Genomic DNA, 23,368 nt, shown 5'->3' with positions numbered 1-23,368 from the left:
ATTTCCTGTCTACGGTACATCTGTGAAATTTAAAACGACAATGGCAAGAAAAAAAACGAATTTTGAGAAGCAAAACCCCACATTGGGCGCCATTGTTTCGAGCCAGATAATCACGAAAGAAACTGAAATAGAAAATAATAAATATTTTAAGAAAACAACACTAAATTCCTTATCTCAAGACACCTGTATGTAACCTGTTCTCCACATTGAGCGCAATTTTGAAAATAATTTCAATAAAAAAGTTTTTGTCCTTCTTGATCTGTAGGAAGTTTAAATTACTCAAACCTGTGGAATCAAGGAATCAAGTATCAAAAAAAAAAAAATCGGGCGCCAACTTTGCCCACATTGAAAGTAGTTTGGTAGCGATAAGATAATAATAAATAAAATTGGGTGGAGAATAATTCAAATTACTAAAAAAAATTGACACACATTGATAAAAAAAATATAGATGCACGAGTGGGAAATTTTTTTCAGACAAAAGGCCCCACATTGGGCGACACAAAAGTTCTCCATAGCAAATATCATTTTGGAGCTTCTTAGTTCAATTTTTAAAGCAAATAAGAAAAATGAAAGGTTATACATGCAAAGTATTTGCTTCTTAAATACCATGTGGCAAAGAACCACGTTGGGCGCCATTAAAAAAAATATAGATTCACGACTATTATTTTACAGACAAAAGGCCCCACATTGGGCGCCACAAAAGATCCTCATTGCAGAAATCATCAACTTTTAGTTCTCTTTTTAAATCGAATACGAAAATTGAAAAATTATATATACAAAGTATTTGCATCTCAAATACCATGTGGCATGGGAACCACGTTGGGCGCCATTTTAAAAATAATAATAACATTCTGGTTCTAAATCTACATAAAATTCAATATTCAACATCCCTGGCATCGTTAGATAATTCAAAAAGGAAATTGGTGAGAACGTAATGCGACTCAACCAAAAATATCACCAGATTGGGCGCCAAGGCTAACATTTTCAAGTTATTCAAAAAAACACGGATATATATTTTTTCCTTTTTTGTAATTCAAGCTTTTTTTTAGGAAAATCTTTAAACTTAAATCCCCCAGAATCCTCCTCCCCCGTCCTTTGGCACTTTGATGCGCATCGAAACTATGTTAATGTGTTTTGAAAATTTAGGTTACCACCGCAAATCCAAACATTTTACAATACGTCTAGACATCGTCTTTGTGCGGCTGTGTGTGTATGTGTGGAGGTTTTGAAGGAGAAGATGTAATCACAATGGCTTTTCCCCACTTACTCACATTCACACACAAACATATGGCAAGGAAAGCCATAAAATCATAACGTATCGGACGCTTCTTCGATTTTGCGGTAAAACTGAATGTGAGAATACAGCAAAGGAAAAACAACAACAGTATGTTGGAAATTGATTTTCTAAGATTTCCACTATTATTTCACTTAATGCCATTATTATTATTACTGATGACAATAAGCGATCTGGTTTTTTTTTGATAATATGTTTGACCCAAATTTCGCCGACCACTCGGCAGCAATTGTAGCTGTTGAGATGCAATACAGCGCATCCATTGGAATGTTTGTCGCCAGGCCAGTAAAAAGTACAATTAAGAAGACGTCAAACTAACTGTGATGATAATTGCCATGGCCCATACGAACAATCTGATGTCCTTCTGCCCACCTATTGGGCAATCATGTCAATGGAATTCGTTGTAGGTTGCCTTGAGAAACCAATATGAACAGTTATTCACTTTTTGAACTTTCGAAGAAGGTCAGAAAACAAGTAAAAAAGTATCGGTCGGCTTTGCCGACAGATGTATACCCTCAGCCCTCTTCACCCTCTATGGAGTGGGTTTTTAAAGAATGGGTCAATAATGTCAATTTCGTATCGGACCTACATACATATGATATAAATATTATTATATATATAAATATTATTATTTCGATTTCTTTGAGCGTAATGTTTTTCAAAATTAGATTATTGCTTCCTTTCTGTGCAGAAAATATATATCTCAAAATTTCGACCATTTGTGGGGGAGGTACCATAAGATGTGGACCGATATACTTCATCTTAACACCAGAGGTTGGGTTAATATAAATATTGGGATGTGCGCCATTCGAAGACAATCGGACTCATACATCACATTTTATGAGAGTTGTAATTATTCAAAATTTGTGGGGGTGGTACTTGAAGGAGTGAACCGATATTGTCCATTTTTACACCTAACGTAGAACTGATGCAAACATTAGGATTTGCAAGTGAGAGCAAAATTCGGATTATCCTTTCTCTTTTTGTGCAAAAAATATATTTTTGCAAATTTCGACCTTTTGTGGGGGAGGTACTAGAAGGAGTGGACCGATATATTCCATCTTAACATCAGATCTTGGGTTAATATAAATATTGGGATGTTTGAAATTTCAAGACAATCAGACTCTTACATCACATTTTATGAGAGTTGTGATTATTTAAAGTTTTGACTCTTTTTGGGGGAGGTACCAGAAGGAGTGGACCGATAATCTCCATTTTCGCACCAGACCTAGCAATGATGCAAATATTAGGATTTGCAAAGTTGGAGCATAATCGGATTATTCTTTCTCTTTCTGTGCAAAAAAAATATTTTTTTTTGAAAATTTCGACCTTTTGTGGGGGAGGTACCAGAAGGAGTGGACCGATATATTCCATCTTAACACCAGACCTTGGGTTAATATAAATATTGGGATGTGTAAAATTTTAAGACAATCGGACACTTACATCACATTTTATGAGAGTTGTAATTATTCAAAATTTTTACCATTTGTGGGGGAGGTACTTGATAGAGTGGGCCGATATTTTCCATTTTCACACCCGACCTCACACTGACGCAAATATTAGGATTTGCAAAGTTGGAGCATAATCGGATTATTCTTTCTCTTTCTGTGCAAAAAAAAATATTTTTTTTTTTGAAAATTTCGAACTTTTGTGGGGGAGGTACCAGAAGCAGTGGACCGATATTGTCCATCTCCGAACTCGATCTAAGTTTGACAAAAATATTACGATGTACCAAGTTTGGACCAAATTAGATACTCCCTTCGAGAGTTATCGTGCGTCCGTCCGCCCGTCCATGTGTCTGGTTGGCTGGTGCGCACTATAACTCATAAAGGGAGTATTCGATTCGATTCAAACTTGGTACATTGTAATATTATTGTCAATCTTAAATCGAGTTCAGAGATAGGTGAAATCGGTCCACTGCTTCTGGTACCTACCACACAAAATGTCGATATTTTCAAAGAAAATAATTAGCTGCACAGAAAGAGAAAGGATAATCCGATTCTGCTCTAACTTTGCAAATCCTAATATTTGCATCAGTATTAGGTCAGGTCCAAAAATGTACAATATCGGTCCACTCCATCAAGTACCTTCCCCACAAAGGGTCAAAATTTTGAATTATTATAACTCTTTTAAAATGTGATGTAAGAATCCGACTGTCTTCGAATTTCACACATCCCAATATTTTTAATAACCCAAGATCTGCTGTGAAGATGAGATATATCGGTCCACTCCTTCTGGTAGCTCCCACACAAAAAGTCGATATTTTCAAAGAAAATAATTTGCTGCACAGAAAGAGAAAGGATAATCCAATTTAACTCCAACTTTGCGAATCCTAATATTTGCCTCAGTGCTAGGTCAGGTGCGAAAATGGACAATATCGGTTCACCCCATCAAGTACCTCCCCCACAAAAGGGTCATCATTTTGAATTATTATAACTCTTATAAAATCAGATATAAGTGGCCGATGGTCTTCAAATTACACACATCACAATATTTTTATTAACTCAAGGTCTGGTGTGAAGATGAGATATAACGCTCCACCCCTGCTGGTACCTCCCCTACAAAGGGTCAAAATTTTGAATATCCATGAAGCTCAAAAAACACGAAATTAACATTCGATTCCATTCAGACTTGACACATCTCAATATTTTCATCAGCACAAAATCTATTAAAAAGGTGGTAGAGATCGGACCATACCTTCTGGTGCCTTACCCACAAATGATCCAAATTTTTAATAACCAACACGGACATAAAATCCGAAATAAGCATCCAGTTATCATCACATTTCACACATCCCATTATTTCTTATAATCCAATCTCTGCTGGGAAGATGGAATATATCGGTCCACACCTTCTGGTACCACCCCCACAAAGGGTCAACATTTTGAACATTCATGACGCTCCTAAAACCCAAAATTAACATCTGATTCCATTCAGACATGGCACATCTTAATACTTCTATCGGCGCAAGATCTGTTATAAAGATGGTAGAGATCGGACCATTTCTTCTGGTACCTCCCCCACAAAGGGTCGATGTTTCGAATAATTAAAACGGTCATAAAAACCAAAATAAGCATCTGGTTCTCTTCAAATTACACACATCACAATATTTTTATTAGCCGAAGGTCTGGTGTGAAGATGAAATATATCGGTCCACACCTTCTGGTACCTCTCCCACAAAGGGTCAAAATGTTGAATATTCACGAAGCTCATAAAACACGAATTTAACATCCGATTCCATTTAGACTTGGCACATCTGAATATTTCTATCAGCACAACATATGTTACAAAGATGGTAGAGATCGGACCATTCATTTTGGTACCTCCCCCACAAAGGGTCAAAGTTTTGAATAACCAAAACGATTATAAAATCCGAAAAAAGCATTTGGTTCTCTTCAAATTACACACATAACAATATTTTTACTTACCTAAGGTCTGGTGTGAAGATGGGATATATATGTCCAAACCTGCTGGTACCTCCCCCACAAGGGTCAAAATTGTGAATAACCATTAACCTCATAAAACGCGAAATTAACATCCGATTACATTCAGACTTTGCACATCTCAATATTTCTATAAACGCAAAATCTTTTACAAAGATGGTAAAGATCGGACCATTTCTTCCGGTATCTCCCCCACAAAGGGTCAAAGTTTTGAATAACCAAAACGATTATAAAACCCGAAATAAGCATCCATTTCTCTTCATATTTTACAAATCTCATTATTTCTTATAATACAATATCTGCTGCGAAGATGAAATACATCGGTCCAATCTTTCTGGTACCTCTCCCACAAAGGGTCAAAATTATGAATACCCATGAAGATTCTAAAAAGGGGAAATTAACATCCGATTCCATTCAGACTTGGCACATCTCAATATTTTTTTATGAGCACAAGATCTGCTATAAAGATGGTACATATCGGACCATTTCTTCTGGTACCTACCCCACAAAGGGTCGAAATTTTGAATAACCAAAACGGTCATAAAATACGAAATAAGCATCCGGTTCTCTTTAAATTTCACACATCCCATTATTAGTACTTCCACAAAAGTACTAATACGAAAATACGAAACTAACATCCGATTCCATTCAGAATTGACACATCTCAATATTTCCATCGGCACAAAATCTGTTAAAAATGTGGTAGAGATCGACCCATTTCTTCCGGTACCTCCCCCACAAAGGATCAAATTTTGAATGACGCAAACGGTCATAAAATCAAAAATAATCATCTGGTTCTCTTAATATTTCACACATCGTATTATTTCTACTTATCTGCTTTGAAGATGAAATATATCGGTCCACTCCTTCTGGTACCTCCACCACAAAGAGGCAAAATTTTGAATTTCCATGAAGCTCCTGATGCGCAAAATTAACATCCGATTACATTCAGACTTGGCAAATCTCAACATTTCTATAATCGCAAGATCTTTTATAAAATTGGTAGAGATCGGACCATTTCTTCTGGTACCTCCTCCACAAAGGGTCAAAATGTTGAATAACCAAAACTATCACAAAACACAAAATCTGTTATCGGAATGTATGATTTCGTATAAAATTGGATATAAATTCTCGATTTCCTTAAAATTTTGCACGAACAAATGCTTTCATCTGTATTAGATGGTGTGGAATTCGGACCGCTATATCCGGTACCTCAGGCATTTTTCCACATTTTCCAAAAATTTGCACATATCTCATATGAAGTATAGGAAAAAGACGATATAGTCCAAATCTGGAACGTTGTAATGTTTATATCAGACTTAGGTCAGATACGAATTGGACAATTGTGGCCAACTGCTTTGGAACCTCCCCCATAAAGGGGGCAACAGTTTTAAGATCCATTACTATAGGCTGGGGGTATACATCTGTCGGCAAAACCGACTGATACTATTTAACTTATTTTTCCATAGTTTTTTGTAGATCCACTGTTTTATAATCTTCTTTCCCTTTATTCCTGACCCAAAGTAGCAGAGAATAAAGCCATCTGACAAAGTAAAGTATTCCAAATCGATTTTTCATCCTCCTCTTCTCAATCGCTTGCCATGGGTCCATATTTCCATTTTTTGTATTGGCTCGAAAAAGTGTGCCTTACATTTCCAATCAAATTCTTTTCGATTTTTTTTTTCTACGCATGTCTGCCAGACCATCGAGTATTGAGTGTCTGCGTCTTCTATTGCAGATCCGACGTCTGTATGTCTGTCTGTTCCCGCGTCTAGCTCTCTATTACCAAGCCCGACTCTGATGACAGTTCACTTATCGCTGTGCGAAAAACATTAAGAAATGCAAGCAGCACAAGCGGCTCATTGCCTATTCTATGGAATGTTGATGGCACTTGAAACTCTACTCAAACCCAAACAACAGCAAAAAAAAAACGAAATATGTGATGCGAAACGAAGATCGATGATAGAACGAGCTTTCATACGGTCATAGTTTTAATTTTCACACTCAGCCGCGGTCGTATGTAGTGCATACAAATTGTGGTACACGGAGAGAAATAGGGTTGAGGTAGTACTAGAAGGGGTTGGCAGGAATATATATCATCGTCACAACAGATCTTGCGTTAGCAAATATATTTGGAGGTGTAAAATGTGATTTTTTGTGGAGGAGGTACTAGAAGGAAATGTCCGATCTCTATTACCTTTATAACAGATCTTGTGTTGATGGAAATATTGAGATGTGCAAAGTCTGAATGTAATTGGATGTCAATTTCGTGTTTTATGACCTTCATGGATATTCAAAATTTTTGACCCTTTGTGGGGGAGGTACCAGAGGTAGTGGATCGATATATTTCATTTTCACACCAAACCTTGGAATAATAAAAATATTGTGATGTGTGTAATTTGAAGTGAACCGAATGCTTATTTCGGTTTTTATGACCGTTTTGGTTATTCAAAACTTTGACCCTTTGTGGGGGAAGTACCAGGAGAAATGGTCCGATCTATACCATCTTTATAACAGATCTTGTATTTTCGGAAATATTGTGATGTGCCAAATCTCAATGGAATTGGATGTTTATTTCGTGTTTTACGAGCTTCATGGATATTCAAAATTTTTACCCTTTGTGGGGGAGGTACCAGAAGGGGTGGATCGATATATCTCATTTTCACACCAGGCCTTGGGATAGTAACAATATTGTTATGTGTGTAATTTGAAGACAATCGGACACTTACATCACATTTTTTAAGAGTTGTGATTATTCAAAATGTTGACCCTTTGTGGGGGAGGTACTTGATGGAGTGAATCGATATTGTCCATTTTCTTTCTGGGCAGTAAAATAATTATCTTGAAAATTTCGATCTTTTGTGTGGGAGATACCAGAAGGAGTGGACCGATATTGCCCATCTCCGAAGTCGATTTAAGTTTGACAATAATATTGCGATGTACCAAGTTTGTATCAAATCGGATGCTCCCTTCGAGAGTTATCGAGAGCACCAGCCAGCCAAAAAGACAGACGAATGGACGGCTATCGCTAGATCGACTCCAAATGTCCTGAAACGGAGACCAAAGAGACCTAGGTTCGAAAACCGCTATTTTGATGAGGCACGTTTTGGCCGTATCAAATGATATATACCCTCTCTAGCCATGTGGCTGAGTGTATAATTACATCCACCAAGACCTCGATATTACCCAAAGAGGAATGTCTTGTTGTGCTCAAGAGCTCTAATTTTCTAATTTCCAAAATCCCGATATTATCCGATCAGAGATGACTTAGTATGTCCGAGAGCATACAGTTTTTTTCAGTGTGTTTCATTTTTTTTTGCAATACCTTGTTTTATATTGGAAACGATATCAAGTTCGAAATAACTTGGTATTGGAAAGCCAATATCCAGCCTGTCAACATTTTGGAGTCGCATTGCAATGCGTAGACAAACATCATTAACGTATTTTACGCATTCGACGTCAAATTGAAGGAGATATCAACGCCGGAACATTGGAATGTTTGTGGTCGATATCAGGCAAAAACAAGTAAAAAAGCTGTAAGTTCGGCCGGGCCGAACTTTTAATACCCTCCACCATTTGGTACAAATTTGGCAATTTCCAAAAAAAAAAACCGTTAAAAATTCTGTTAAAATTTTAAAAATACCGAATGCTTATACGACGACGTGGGCCTGCATAGGCAACTTCATAAACTATTACAATATTTAAATGCGAAACTTGAAGAAAAATCTGTTTATAATGTAGCTAAAATCGTCAAAATACCGAATATGGGGGTACCGTTATATGGGGGCTATATGAAGACGTGGATCTACATGGCTCATTTATTGATTTAGGATGTAGTATCCATTACGAACTTCAAATACCAAATTTGAAACGATTTCGGTAAACAATGTCGCTAAAATCATCAAAAAACCGAATATCGGGGGTACCGTTATATGGGGGCTACAGGAAGACGTGGACCTGCACAGATAATTTTCTGTCTTAGGCTGTAGCATCCATTACAAACTTCAAATGCCAAATTTGAAATAATTCCTGTGAATAATGTCGCTAAAATCATCAAAATACCGAATATCGGGAGGTACCGTTATATGGGGGCTATATGATAACTTGGACCTACATGGCCCATTTACGAACTTAACCTGCCTACTGGGAAAAAATACATGTGTGCAAAATTTTAGCCTTCTATCTCAATTTGTTCGAAAGATAGCGTGATTACAACAGACAGACAGACAGACGGACAGACAGACAGACAGACAGACGGACATGGCTAAATCGTCTTAGAATTTTACGCTGATCAAGAATATATATACTTTGTTGGGTCTGACATGAATATTTCGAGGAGTTACAAACGGAATGACAAAATTAATATACCCTCCATAGTATGGTGGAGGGTATAAAAATATATATAGACGATGGCGATATTAAATGATAGTTACGAGGGTGGGTTAGGGAAATTGTTCGCACATAAGTATATTCGAAAAATAACAAAATTATTCTTCGGAAGTTGTTAATTAACAAATGAGAATTCGAAAATTATGAGGAAGAGATATTGGAAATCACATGTAGATGTCGTTCGCTCCATGGCAGCTAGAAAATACCTTGGTTCATTGATGGACCGCCATCTCCATGTGAAACGAAAATACTCTCTTTGCTCAAAAAACCATAATTCTTTGGAAGGAGTTATGTCAAAGGTTAAAACTCGAAAGTAATGAGAGACGAGCTGGGATTCACAAGTAGATGGCGCCCAGACCAAATACATTTTTTTAACAAAGACAAAAGTTTCAATAACTTTGATATGGACGACATTTACCTTTGAAATGGAACTTCTACCGTTGGAAAATCAAACTTAAAAAAAATTAGGAAGAAGTTGGAATTCTAAGAGAGAAGATAGAATTCTTGATGTGAACGCCATCTACCTCTGAATAATAATACAAAGAAAAACTAGCACATTTAGATGTCGTTAGCATCGAAGCCCATCAGAACAAATCTTGCGTCATTGAATTCTTGGCTTTAAGGCCTCTAGGCGTGGATTTTTTAAAGAATTTTTGGTTTGTCTTCAAGGCCTCTAGGCGTGGAGTTTTTAAAGAACTTTTGGCTTGCCTTCAAGGCCTCTAGGCGTGGAATTTTCAAATATTTTTAACAAACTCTTCAGAGCCTCAAGGGGTAATTTTTTAAAATATTTTTAACAAACTCTTCAGAGCCTCTAGACGTAGATTTTTTAAATATTTTTATCCAACTCTTCAGAGCCTCTAGGCGTGGATTTTTTAAATATTTTTAACAAACTCTTCAGAGCCTCTAGGGGTAAATTTTTAAAATATTTTTAGCAAACTCTTCAGAGCCTCTAGGGTAAATTTTTAAAATAATCTTAACAAACTCTTCAGAGCCTCTAGGGGTGGTTTTTTTATATTTTTTCCACCTCTACAAGGCCTCTAGGTGGCCTTTCAATATCTTAAAAATGGGGTTTTTCAAAAACATTTTTAACGAACTCTTCAGAGCCTCTATGGGTACATTTATAAAATTATTTTTAACAAACTCTTCAGAGCCTATAGGGGTAATTTTTTAAAATATTTTTAACAAAATCTTCAGAGCCTATAGGAGTAAATTTTTAAAATACTTTTAATAAACTCTTCAGAGCCTCTAGGGGTAAATTTTTAAAATATTTTTAACAAACTCTTCAGAGCCTCTAGGGGTAAATTTTTAAAATATTCTTAGCAAACTCTTCAGACCCTCTAGGGGTGGTTTTTTAATAATTTTTTGGGGGTTTTTTAAATATTTTTAACAAACTCTTCAGAGCCTCTAGGGGTAAATTTGTAAAATATTCTTAACAAACTCTTCAGAGCCTCTAGGGTGGTTTTTTAAATATTTTTCCACCTCTACAAGGCCTCTAGGCGACCTTTCAATATCTTAAAAATGGGGAAACTTGGAATTCAGAGATATTTGTCGTTCGAACAATTCTTAGGCAATTTATGCGACTGGAATCTACCTGTGATTTTTGATACCAAAAGTAGATGTCGCTTGAATCAATGGCTTCAGACCCAATCTGACAGCCATTGATGCGAACATCATCAACCTATCAAATCCAAACTCAGCTTAATTTTTGGGATGTTAGGTTTTGGATGTTGTCTTGGCTCATTTCTAGATTTCCTAAATAGTTGAGTAGAGAAGTTAGATGTCGTGTTGTCGGAAAGAATCTTCGACCATTGATGCAAGCGGCATCTGCCTTCGAATTTATATGTCTTCTTCTGCTTGAAAAAAAAAAAACTTAGGTATTTTTGAAAAAAAGGAAACGTAGAAGCGAAACAAGACCCAATGTTGGAACAATTTCCTAACAACATTTTGTTGACCTCAAAAGTTTTTCAATGTTTCAATATATCTCTTCGAACCTCCCCAACACATCCTCGCACTTGTGCGTGCTAATTTTTTCTCTTCGCATTGTAACAATTCACAAGTGTCAGCGAACATATAAAGCATTTATAAAAAAAAGCATACAAAGTCTGGCACAACTATGCACACTTTCTCGTTTGTTGTCTTTCACTTAAATACTTTGCTTGGTTCAGGGATGGGAAGTGGGAATTTTGCAAAAGAAAAAAACACAATAATACAAAAATAGTTGAGCAGTAGATTCAAAGGGAGGAGTCCCCAAAACGCCCCTTTAATTCCTTCAACCCCCCTCCCCTGATAGCCCTTGAAATTAGCATTTCCCATCCCCGGCCCACTCACTCATCGATTAAATTCATAGGCCAAACCAGACATACACTTACATTCTACTTTTTGTGTACTGCTTAAAGTGTCTGTTAGTTGGAAATGAAAAGGCAGACAATAAAATGCGCCAATGGCCGGCCTTTAAAAGAATTTCGTTTTGAAATGTGGCTAAAAAAAAGAAAAGTTTTCGTTTTTTATTCGCATTATGGCTTTGGTGGCCGAGGCATGGCATAATATGTGATTTACTAAGGCAGCAGACGTGGTTCATACTCGGCTAGAGCAGATGGCACTGCTTCATACCACCTATTTTATTCAGAGATGTGGAATATTTTTTAAGGAATGTGGGTCCTCTGAAGGATCCGGACAGTCCATAAGTGAATTTTTTGGACCCATCGGTCCTGGAAAAGTTAGTGATGACTCCCGATGACATGGAATGTTGGAAAGAGCATTAAAAATACTCGTAAACTATCTACAATAATCAGTTTGCGAATTTCCATTTTTTCCAACTACCCAAAAGAGAATTTAAATTGGGCCCACTGTGCTGGGACAGGGTCTCTGTGCTATTCCCTTTTGGAAATATCACCAAAAGTGCTCCAAAACCCCAATTTTAGGGTTAGATTTTTGACTAGACATTTTTTGTTAAAAGCCGAGAGATGAAATTGGTTTGGGCCCACTGTGCTGGAGCGGCAGGTCGTGCCTCACTATTGTACTATGCATTTTTGGAAAGAGCATTAAAAATGCTTCTAATCCGCTCCCCGTGATATTTCAATAATTTATTAATTCACTGCTAACTATGTGATTTGATTTTGATCATATTGTGAATAACTTCTTAGAAATAAAGGTGGATTTGGGCCAGTGCCCATCCAGGAACCACTATGAATACATTAATCTAACCTGCATTTTTAGAAAGAGCATCGAAAATGCTTCTAGATTGTAGTTCTCGATATTCCAATAATACGTTTCGAATGTGTCAACAACGCGAACGCGAACCTAATATGCATTTTCGGAAAGAGTATCAAAAATGTATCCAGACCAGGCTTAAAGATATTTAAATTGTTTCTTAATATACCATAAATAGGCGAATTTATATTTCAACTTTAAAATTTTGCCCCCAACTGGCCATAAGTGATATTGATTCGTGTCCAGTGTCCAGGAACGGCTAGGCAGATGCGGATTTAATTTGAATATTTGTAAAGAGCATTAAAAATGCTTTTAGACCACACTTCTAGATATTCGAAAATTATGTTCTGATTCATTCAAAAATCCGTTTTCAAATTTCAACTTGCCATTTTCTGAACAACAGCACAGAAGTGAAATTGATTTGGTCCCAGAGTCCAGTAACGGCAAGGTGTGAATGGATATAATAAGCATTTTCGGAAACAGTATCAAAAACGCATCCAGACCAGACTATAAGATATTCAAAAAGCTTTTCGATATACCATCAATAATCGGCTCAAAATTTCAACTTCAAAATATTGTCCCCAAGTGACCATAGGTGATATGATTTGTGTCCAGTGTCCAGGAACGGTTAGTGGTACATTGATTTAATATAAATATTTGTAAAGAGCATTAAAAATGCTTCTAGATCACACTCCCAGATAGTCAAATGATATATTCCGATTCCGCCAATAATCCGGTTTTAAATTTAAACTTGACAATTTTCTGACCAACAACCCAAAAGCGAAATTGGTTTGGGTTCAGTATCCAGCAACGGTAAGGTGTGAATGGATATAATATGCATTTTCGGAAAGAGCATCAAAATTGCTTTTAGACCTCGCCTCAAGATATTCAAAAAATTTGTTGATATACCATTAATAGACGACTTTCAAATTCAACTTTAAAATACAGAGCGAGATGAAGAAACTACAACCAACTTCAGACTGTTGTCATTTCTAAGAAACTCGTCCGACAGCTGTTTAAATTATTTCAGTGATGGCTCATTATATTGTTTACAAGCGTACCAAGGCATTTTGGTGAGAATTTTTTAGAAAAAAAGTTATTCGTGATGGAATTGAAGCGTGATAGTGTGATTTCTTTATATTTGGCTGAAAAACCACAAGTGGCTATCTTTAAAGCACTCCAGCATTTAAATGTGAATAAATCTTTTGTGTCTCGTACCATCGCTCGTTACCGTGATACTGGTAACGTAGCCCGACGACGTCAAGGAAGTGGACGGAAGAAAACAGCAACATCAGCAGAAATGGTTCGAAAAATAAACAAGCGACTTGATCGAAAGCCGCGTCCCAGTGGCCGAAAAATGGCCCGTGAGCTGAACATATCGCAATATTCCATTGAAAAATGAGCTCGGGGTAAAGCCATTGAAATTCCAATAAGTGCAAGAATTTACACCGCAATAGAAAGAAAATAGACTCAAAAGAGCTAAAGAGTTGCTTCGCTTGGCCGAAAGTGGTGAACTGCCGAATTTTGTTTTTTCCGATGAGAAACAAAAAAAAAGTGTTTACTTGCCAAAGAGGAGGTCAGCTGAAAATGTGCACATTGGTTGACCACCAGAACTCAAGCGACGGCCATGGTGATGGTGTGGGCCGCCATAACACTCGATGGTCGCTCTCGGCTCGTATTCATAAACTGTGGCATTAGAATAAATGACGAATATTATTGCGAAAATATTCTGGAGGGTGTATTAAAGCCTTGGGCACGCAAACATTTTGGCCGCAGACCTTGAACATTCCAACAGGACTAAGAATGGTTACAAAATGAGGTTCCTCGCTTCCTTTCCAGCGCACAATGGCCATCAAAATCTCCGGATACCTATCCGTTGGACTATTGTGTCTGGAGTATTTTGGAAAGCAAAGTTGGCACTACAAAATGTCGATCATCTCAAGCAAGCGCTTCGCCGGGAATGGGCCAAAATACCGCAGAGCAACAATCGGGGAGCGTGTGACGGTTTCATTGGCCGTTTGAAGGCCATAATTCGTGCCAAAGGTGACCAATTCGAACAAATCTTAAACTTATTCTAAAATTTGACATTTTTTGCTTTCACTCAATAAAATTAAAAAAATATCTAAAAATTATGGCGTTTGACTTTGTTGCAGTTTTTTTATATCACCCTGTATTTTCAGAAATCGTGGAGGATAGTATGTAAATTTTCATGGCTTTCGACCTGTTCCTCATTGGGTTATATTATTAAAATTATTCATTTCGGCGTCCTTTGTTTTTTTTTTCTTCATTTCAATATCGCTTAGAAATCCATTGACCATCCATTGGAGTATAAACAATAAAATTGACTATCTATCAACAAAACAAAATATTGAAAACACAAATGAAAATAAAACAACAACTAGTATAGAACTCAAAGAAAAATAGCAAAACAAAGATGTGGCAAAAAATTATTGCAAAAAAGAAAGAAAAGCAAGAAAGATTCAGAGAGGGTGCAAAATGACAATGCAAATTTTCAAAATTGTTTTGTTTTTTCTTTTTTTCATAACAGCATTTGCCAGCCAGCCAGCTAGTCAGCAAGCAAAGCGAATAGAAGCAAATCTCATCTCATCGTCATCAAAATCATCAATCAGCAGCAGAAGGCGAAAGAAGAAAAAAAAATAGCACAAAAAAATAGTAAACAAATGATGTGTCTGTGTGTAAAGAATAAAAAAAAAATTAAAAATAAATTATATATTTAATATAGAATATTACACATAATTGTGGGATTTGTAATGGGATGCTAAAAAAGAACAAATTGTTTCTAATTTCAATCAATAAAATTCGTTGATATTTAAGTGGAGGGAGATCTGAAGATTTATTTACCCCAAAGGCTAATAAGAGTACTTTCACCCAAATTCGGAAAAGATTGTTAAATTTTTTATTATAGTCTTCTAAAAATACTGATTAGAAATGCAACAAAATAAAAAGAATCAGTCGGTTCAGCCGACAGGCGTTAGCAAAAATATTTGGATATGTGAAATTTGAAGAGAATTGGATTTTTATTTCGCTTTCTTTGAGCGTTAAACCCTATGTGGGGGAGGTACCAGAGCTGTGTTTTATGAGCTTCGTGAATATTCCAAATTTTGACCCTTTGTGGGGGAGGTACCAGAAGGAGTGAACCGATAGATTCCATCCTCACACCGGACCTTGGGTTAATAAAAACATTGTGATGTGTGTAATTTGAAGAGAATCGGATGCTTATTTCGGATTTTATGATAATTTCAGTTATTAAAATTTTTTACCCTTTGTGGGGGAGGTACCAGAAGTTATAGTCCGATCTCTATCATCTTTATAACAGATCTTGTGTTGATGAAAATATTGAGATGTGCCAAGTCTAAATGGAATCGGGTGTGAATTTCACGTTTTAAGAGCTTCATGGATATTCCAAATTTTGACTCTTTGTGTGGGAGGTACCAGAAGGAGTTGAACGATATATTCCATCTTCACATCGGACCTTGGGTTTATAAAAATGTAGCGATGTGTGTTATTTGAAGAGAACCGGATGCTTATTTCGGATTTTATGATAATTTTGGTTATTTAAAATTTTGACCCTTTATGGGGGAGGTACCAGAAGTTATGGTCCGATCTCTACCATCTTTATAACAGATCTTGCGCTGATGGAAATATTGAGATGTGCCAAGTCTGAATGGAATCGGAAGTCAATTCCGTGTTTTATGAGCTTCATGGATATTTAAAATTTTGACTCTTTGTGGGGGAGGTACCAGAATGGGTGGACCGATACATTCCATCTTCACATCGGACCTTGAGTTTATAAAAATATAGCGATGTGCGTTAATTGAAGACAATCGGAGATATAAGAGTTATAATTATTAAAAAAATTACCCTTTGTGGGGCAGATACTTGATGGCGTGGACCGATATTGCCCATTTTCGCACCTGACCTAGCACTGATGCAAATATTAGGATTGGCAAAGTTCGAGAAATTCGGAATATCCTATCTCTTTCTGTGCAGTAAATTATTTTTTTTTATTTATTTATTTATTTTTTTTTTTTAAATGTTAACCTTTTGTGGGGGAGGTACCAGAAGGTGTGGACCGATATTGTCCATCTCCGAAGTCGATCTAAGTTTGACAATAATATTACGATGTACCAAGTTTGGATCAAATCGGATACTCCATTCGAGAGTTATCGTGCGTACCAGCCAGCCAGCCAGCCAGCCAGACGAACTGACGGACATCGCTAGATTGACTCCAAATGTCCTGAAACGGATTTGGTCCAAAGAAACCTAGGGTCTAAAACCGTTATTTCGATGAGGCATGTTTTGGCCGTATCAAATGATATATACTCTATGTAGCCACATGGATGAGGGTATAAAAATCCCAATTGCAATTTACCCTCATTAAATTTCTGAAGAACATCAGGAGTAGTAGAATGAAAAAACCGCAAGTGTAAGAAATATTTTTGTAAAACAAATAGCCACATAAAATATCTATAATTAAAAAAAAGAGTTGTGGGAAAATCGCTGATAAACGAATTACTATCACAATTTGCGGTCAAATTACATTCGTGATAAGAAAACCAGTAAGGAAAAGTTATAAGGCGGGCGGGGCCTACAATATGATACCCTAAACCACTATGCATATTTAGTAAAGCTCCCATTTCTTAAAGATCCACGTTCTATAGATTCTTGAAAAAAAAAATCTTTTTTTAAAGATCCAACTTCTGTAGATTCTTGACCGCTTGAAAATTAGTTGTTTAAAAAATCCACGTTTTGTGTGGTCAGACTGGATATGGATTGCATATTCGTCTTCGGCACAAAGGCATTTCCCCGGCCACCTGCTGTAGCAGCAATTTTCGCCTGGAATTTTATTTAAAATTTTCAAATATTCAAAAATTTTGGGGCAGAAGCTTTGCAATTAGATTTCCATACCGGAATATAAACGATTTGAGAAACTCAAATCTATTTCCTGGTCCCCAATCGTATCAAGCAAGCGATATCCAAATAAGTCGCATCCAAATTCAAGCTTCCACGAAAGCTTAGACTATTTTCAGTCATTAAACCATGGCTTATTCAATACAAAACTATGTTTAGGTTGCATTTTGGCTGCATTTGTGTACTTATGTATATGGCAAGCCTAGCCAGCCATTAGCGGAGTGAAAACCAAACCGGCATCAGAGCCAAGAGAAGTACAAAGTCCAGCCAAGAAAAAACGCCAAAGACATGAAAAGCAAGATTGAATATGAAGAAAATGTGGCAAAAAAACAAGCTGGTAAAGAGGAAAATGTAAAAAATATCCAACATTGCCACAACCAAGTGACATTTGCAAGGACAATAATTATTACAAAAACAAATTATACTATATATACCAGATAAACATTGGAGCAGACCCCCAACCCCTCCTCAGATAATATATGATCATCAGGAACTACTTACCTAACACTTCTAAATTTTGCAGTTGCAAATAATTTTCGTCTTCTTCGTTCTGTTTTTTGGCTGCACTGGCAGGCGCTGGTGATGACAAATCTTTGTGAAGAAACGATGGAAAAATTTGTTAAAATAAGTATGCAATTTTTTTCCAAATCAGATGGTAACAAATTCTTTCAACAACCGAAAATGTTTTTTTTGTTTGCAATTCAATTTCTTTTCTTATTCCTTTTTTCGTTTACACACAAGATAATATTTTTCGCGACGCTCTGCGGCGGAATTAAAATATATATATATTTTTTTGGTTTTTGTGTATTAAACAAAGAATTTTGTTTTCTTCTTCTGTTGTTGTTGTTATTATTTATTTGTGATTCTGTTTTCGTTGATTTTTATTTTCTCTACTGCTATAGTTATCTTTTCTTTGCTGTTGTTTTGCTTCGTTTGGACTGCTTCTACTACTACTACTACTGCTGGCCAAGATTGGTTTGGCCCAAGTGGCTTGTTGGCCAGAGGCAGGCAGGCGGCAGAGAGTTAGCATTCACACCACAGATCACACATATCAAAGAAAACCGAATAATTAAACATTTTAATAATATTCTATCAACTTACTGCCGTTTGTATCTCAACGAACAGGGCAGCTACTCGATTATTTTGATTAATTTTTCCAACTTTTGTTTTGTTCTTTATCTTCTTTGTTTTAAAAGGTTTTCTCAATTTTCTTTCGCTTATCGTTGTCGTTGCTTTGCTGACTTTGCCTTTTTTTTTTTTTTTTTGTTTGCTTTTGTCAATGATGTCGTTTAATTTTTTTCCTCCTTCCTTGTTCGACCAACATTGCAATATTCTTTTCCCCCTTTTCGAGGAGAAAAACGTCTATTTTAACAAGTGATAAACAATTTCCAACAATTTTCCATGAAAATTTATTAAATTTTCTCAATTATCTTGACAATAAGAACTTTTCACTTCACTTCGCAACACTATTGTAACTCATACGAATGAAAATGACAAAGAAGAACAACAAAATGACATCCAAGGGTGTTTGATTTTATATTTGTCGGCGTTAGGTGAGGGATGAACGAACTTTGATTTTGCGCCCAGTTATTTTCACATAACTGGCTGGACACACATCAACTCCTGGTTTATATTAAAACGCATAGTTGCAGGAATTGGTAAAATTAGGGGGATTGTTTTTATGAGCCGAACTTTGAATACCATTTGAACGAAATTCTGCTAAAATCTTAAAAATACCGAATGTAGCCGTCATGGTAAAATTAAGAAGGTAAAGTCATTTCAAATAAGACTATTCATATCTGAATTTTCTGTAATTTACCTTGTCAAATATCACTGAATAAAAAACAGGTTCCCATCTCTGATTTCTGTGTTTACAATGGAGTTCTAAATTTACATTTTGACAATGAGATGACATTTTTGACAAATAATTTTGAAAAAAAAATGTAAACATATGATTCCATGACTTTACCTTCTTAATTCTACAATGGTAGGCGTTATATTAGAGTCTATACCACGACGTGGACCTGCATAGGCTATGAGCCACTACAATATTCAAATGCGAAACTTGAAAAACAAATTCGGTGAATAATGTCGTTAAAATCATGAAAATGCCGAATATCGGTAGGTACCGTTATATGGGGCTATACCAAAACCTGGACCTTCATGGCCCATTTTAAAAAACCAAAAGCTTGTAAACATACAAGGTGAGATGAAAAAACTGCAACCAACCTCAGACTGCTGTCATTTCTAAGCCACTCGTCCGACATCTGTAAAAATTATTACAAGCGTAAAAAAGCATTTTGGTGAAAATTTTCCAGAAAAAAAGTTATTCGTGATGGAATTCGGGGGTGATAGTGTGATTTCTTTATATTTGCCTGGAAAACCACAAGTGGCTATCGTTAAAGCACTCCAGCATTTAAATGTGAATAAATCTTTTGTGTCTCGTACCATCGCTTGTTACCGTGATACTGGTAGTGTAGCACGACGACGTCAAGGAAGTGGACAAAAGAAAACTGCAACATCAGCAGAAATGGTTCGAAATGTAAAGAAGCGACCATGGTGTGGCCATAGTGATGGTGTGGTCCACCATAACATCCAATAGTCGCTCTCCGCTCGTATTAATCGACCGTGGCATCAGAATAAATGCCGAATATTATCGCGAAAATATTCTGGAGGGTGTATTAAAGCCTTGGGCACGCAAATATTTTGGCCGCAGACCTTGGACATTCCAACAGGACTCAGCACCATCGCACTCAGCACGCGCCACCAAATGGAATGGTTACAAAATGAGTTTCCTCGCTTCATTTCCAGCGCACAATGACCACCAAATTCTCCGGATACTAATCCGTTGGACTATTGTGTATGGAGTATTTTGGAAAGCAAAATTGGCACTAAAAAATACCATAGGGTCGATCACCTTAAGCAAGCGCTTCGCCGGTAATTGACCAAAATGCCGCAGAGCAACATTCGGGCAGCGTGTGACGATTTCATTGGCCGTTTGAAGGCCATAATTTGTGCCAAAGGCGACCAAATCGAACAAGTCTATACATATTATAAAATTTGATGTTATTTCCGACATTTTTTGCTTTCATTCAAAAAATTAAAAAAAAAAAATGTAAAAATTATGGCGTTTGACTTTGTTGCAGTTTTTTATATATCCCCGTGTACTAATTTTATTGTCAAATTGTCGCCAACAGTCAGTTTTCTTGCTGACCTGGGACTGAAAATATGCAATGAATAATATTTCCTTTATAAAAGAAACAAGAATCCAGTGTCTGGTATATGACTTATATACCCGAATATATAATATCTTAAAACATCACGCGTTTCTAAGAGAGGGACATTTAAAAATAAATGTTGTGTACAATCCTTTGAACTCTTGATTTCACTGAAAATTTCGCAACTAGTTCCTCGGTTCATTTAAATGAATCTTTCGGCTTTGTATTTTGTTTCCTTTTGGGACGTTTTTTAATTTGTTTTCCTCACAATTGGCCATGGCGGTACTATCTCAAAAAGCATCTTGAAAAACACCCATTACTAACTTGATTTCCAATAATATGCCCCAAGATAATCAAGAAATTCCACCAGCTACAATGGTCGCCGAAAATAATCCAGGAGTAGCTAAAACAAAAGACGCAGAGGATACGACAAAAAGTAAAGACGAAACCAAGGAATCCACCACCGATGATGAACGTGTAACATTCCATTGCAAATTATGTGGTCTCCACGAAAGGGTACACTACCTTGGTCGGGATCCACCATTTGTTTATGGTCTTGAGTTTTGTGAACCCACCTACATTATGCGTGATCCCTTTCAACCGCCCATACCTAAGTGGAAATCAAAACCGGAGTATTTTATAGCAATAGGAGCCTATTGTATACGATGCAATGAAATGGTGTGTAAGGATAATGCATGTAGTTTTTATTTTAAAAACACCTATTGTCTGACGTGTACAAAGATAGTGGCGAATACATTTCCAATGGATATTCAAGTCAAACTAAAGAAACAACTTTCGATGGTGCATTAAGCAATGGAATATAGTTTTTTACACGCCTTAACATTATATGGGGGCACCACATGAATTGTTAACCACAATTTTCTGTCGACTGGATTCACGATTGAACCGAATGCACTGAAAAAAATCAGGACTAATCTATGACATTGTTATACAATACCAACTTGACATGAATTTCTAGATTGTTTAACAATTTATCTTTTATTACCATATATATTAATATAATATAAAAAAATGCGTTAAATACAGTCAGGGAGAAACATTAATTAAAATAAACCACTCTCCATATGTGGTTGATATACATTAAGAAAAAGGTCAACTTAAAAGAACACAACTACTTCAAGAATTACTTATATTTTCCCTAAAAACATATCTCAATTTATTTACTCTTCACTTTTCGTCCTGGGTGCTATTTTCTTGGCAATATCCATGGCCTGACTTGGCTTCTTCTTTTTCTGTTTATTCTTTTTCTTCAGAGCCTCAACTTTGACACCACGGAATTCACTTTTCTTGGATTTCTTACCTTCATCGCCTTGAGACTTATTTTGCTGGGGTTTAGAGTCTTTGGATTTGTTAAATTTCTTTGATTTGTCTCCTTTGTTCTTTGGATTCTGATTTTGTTTCTCCTTAGCCGCCTGGGCATCACGTTGCTCTTTGGCACCCAATTTCTTTACACTGTAACGTTCAACATTGATTGGGCGATCATCCAAGAGGGTTTGATTCAATTCCAATGCCAAGCCCACAGCATCGGCAGTTTTGAAACGGACATAGGCCACTCCCTTACAGCCTTTAGTGCCATCGCGTATACAACGGACATATTCAATTTCTCCACAGCTACTAAATGTTTCCCTCAAAGATTCTTCAGTGGCGGCTGCAATGAAAAAAAAAACAAATTAACAAAATTTTCTACCCCACTCTAATTGCCACTTACTGTATTTGAGATTGCCCACAAAAATCGTACGCTTAGCCTCCTCCTTAGATTCCTGGGCAGAGGCCGAGTGTTTGAGACTGGATTTTGTGACACGCAAATGCATACCCTTGAATTCGGTGCCATTCAGCTCCAAGGCCTTCTCAGCTGCCGTCTTGCTTTGCAATACTACATAGGCATTTAGGGCTCCCGAAGCCTTACGCATTTTGTGCTTATACAGAATCTGTCCGGCTGCAGTACGCATACGTATTGAGTTGACAGGTCCATACTTTTTGAAAAGTTTTATCAGTTGCACACGTTTTGTGGTAACCGGCAGATTACCCACAAAAACTGTGGCATCCTCTTGGGCGGGATCTCGGGGTTTTTTCTCTGCCAATTTTTGTGCCTTCAATTCTTGGCGTTTCTTCAATTTCTTTTCTTTTTTCAACAGAACACGTTCCGATACCTCACTGGTATCTTTTGTTCCGCCAGCCTTAGGAGATGGCTCGGATTTCTTCTGTTCACCTTCGGTTTGCTCCTCATTGGCTTTCTTTAGTTTATTTTTCTTGTTCTTCTTTTTCTTATTTTGTCCTTCCTCAGCAGTTTCACTGGTTTCTGTGCTCTCTAGTTTACGTTTTTTGGCTTTCTTTGACAATTTGTCCTGCTGGCCTTCTTGTTTTGTATCTTGTGTCGTTGCTTCGTTAGTTTTGCCAGAAGCCTTCCTCTCGGCCTTCTTTAATTTCTGGGCCAACTTTTTGGCTTTTTTCTTTTCGATCTTTTTCAATTCAGCTTCACTGAGATTTGTTGTCGTTGTTGCTGCGGATGTTTCCTTTTCCACAGCATGCACAATCTTTTCCTTCTTATTTTTCTTCTCAACAGCCTCCTTGTTTTTCTTTTTTCCAGCTTTATTTTTCTTTTCTACTTTTTCCACGGCTTGTGTTTCGGATACTTCATCCTCCACGGGTTTACTTTTTAATGCTGATTTTTTGTTTTTATTCATAATTTCCAGATTTATTTAATATTTTCTCCACGTGTTGTTTCTGTTGATATTTTATTTGTATTTTATAAAAGCACGCCGGACTAAATAAATCACCGCCGTCCATAGAAATCGGCCGGCATCGTTATCAAATTAAACCATGCTTCTTCATACCGTGGTCGTCCAAGAGATAAAAAAAAG

The 23,368-nt window shown here is 36.7% G+C and overlaps 3 protein-coding genes across 11 annotated transcripts in view; 1 reads left to right on the top strand and 2 right to left on the bottom strand.

The window, feature by feature from the left end:
• The window catches only part of LOC131800388 (myotubularin-related protein 4-like), a 62,570-nt gene extending 43,802 nt beyond the window's left edge, over nt 1–18,768 (bottom strand). For 4 of the 9 annotated variants that reach the window (XR_009342147.1, XM_059122391.1, XM_059122392.1 and 1 more), the window contains exons 1-2: nt 18,370–18,767; nt 17,770–17,859 (exon numbers count right to left, since the gene is read on the bottom strand). The gene's annotated coding sequence lies outside the window, so the exon portion shown is untranslated. Of the gene's footprint in view, nt 1–17,769; nt 17,860–18,369 lie in introns of all 9 variants that reach the window. The other 5 variants (XM_059122388.1, XM_059122395.1, XM_059122394.1 and 2 more) reach the window with 3 other exon arrangements.
• A 1,968-nt stretch (nt 18,769–20,736) lies between these two features.
• On the top strand, nt 20,737–21,556 carry LOC101897577 (cysteine-rich DPF motif domain-containing protein 1). The gene has a single exon (XM_005183932.4). It carries the CDS (start codon nt 20,826–20,828, stop codon nt 21,294–21,296), a length of 471 nt encoding a protein of 156 aa, XP_005183989.2. The 5' UTR covers nt 20,737–20,825; the 3' UTR covers nt 21,297–21,556.
• LOC131802342 (RNA-binding protein 34-like) lies at nt 21,459–23,294 on the bottom strand. The gene is made up of 2 exons (XM_059122512.1): nt 22,216–23,294; nt 21,459–22,155 (listed from the first exon to the last, which is right to left on the bottom strand). The coding sequence occupies exons 1-2, from the start codon at nt 23,189–23,191 to the stop codon at nt 21,668–21,670; spliced, it is 1,464 nt and encodes a 487-aa protein (XP_058978495.1). The 5' UTR covers nt 23,192–23,294; the 3' UTR covers nt 21,459–21,667.
• Between the last annotated feature and the right edge of the window lie 74 nt (nt 23,295–23,368).

Source organism: Musca domestica, unplaced genomic scaffold (genome assembly GCF_030504385.1).
Source record: "Musca domestica strain aabys unplaced genomic scaffold, Musca_domestica.polishedcontigs.V.1.1 20, whole genome shotgun sequence".
Taxonomy (NCBI): Eukaryota; Metazoa; Arthropoda; class Insecta; order Diptera; family Muscidae; genus Musca; species Musca domestica.
The sequence above is the reverse complement of the archived record's forward strand: the minus strand, read 5'-3'. Positions and strand labels throughout refer to the sequence as shown.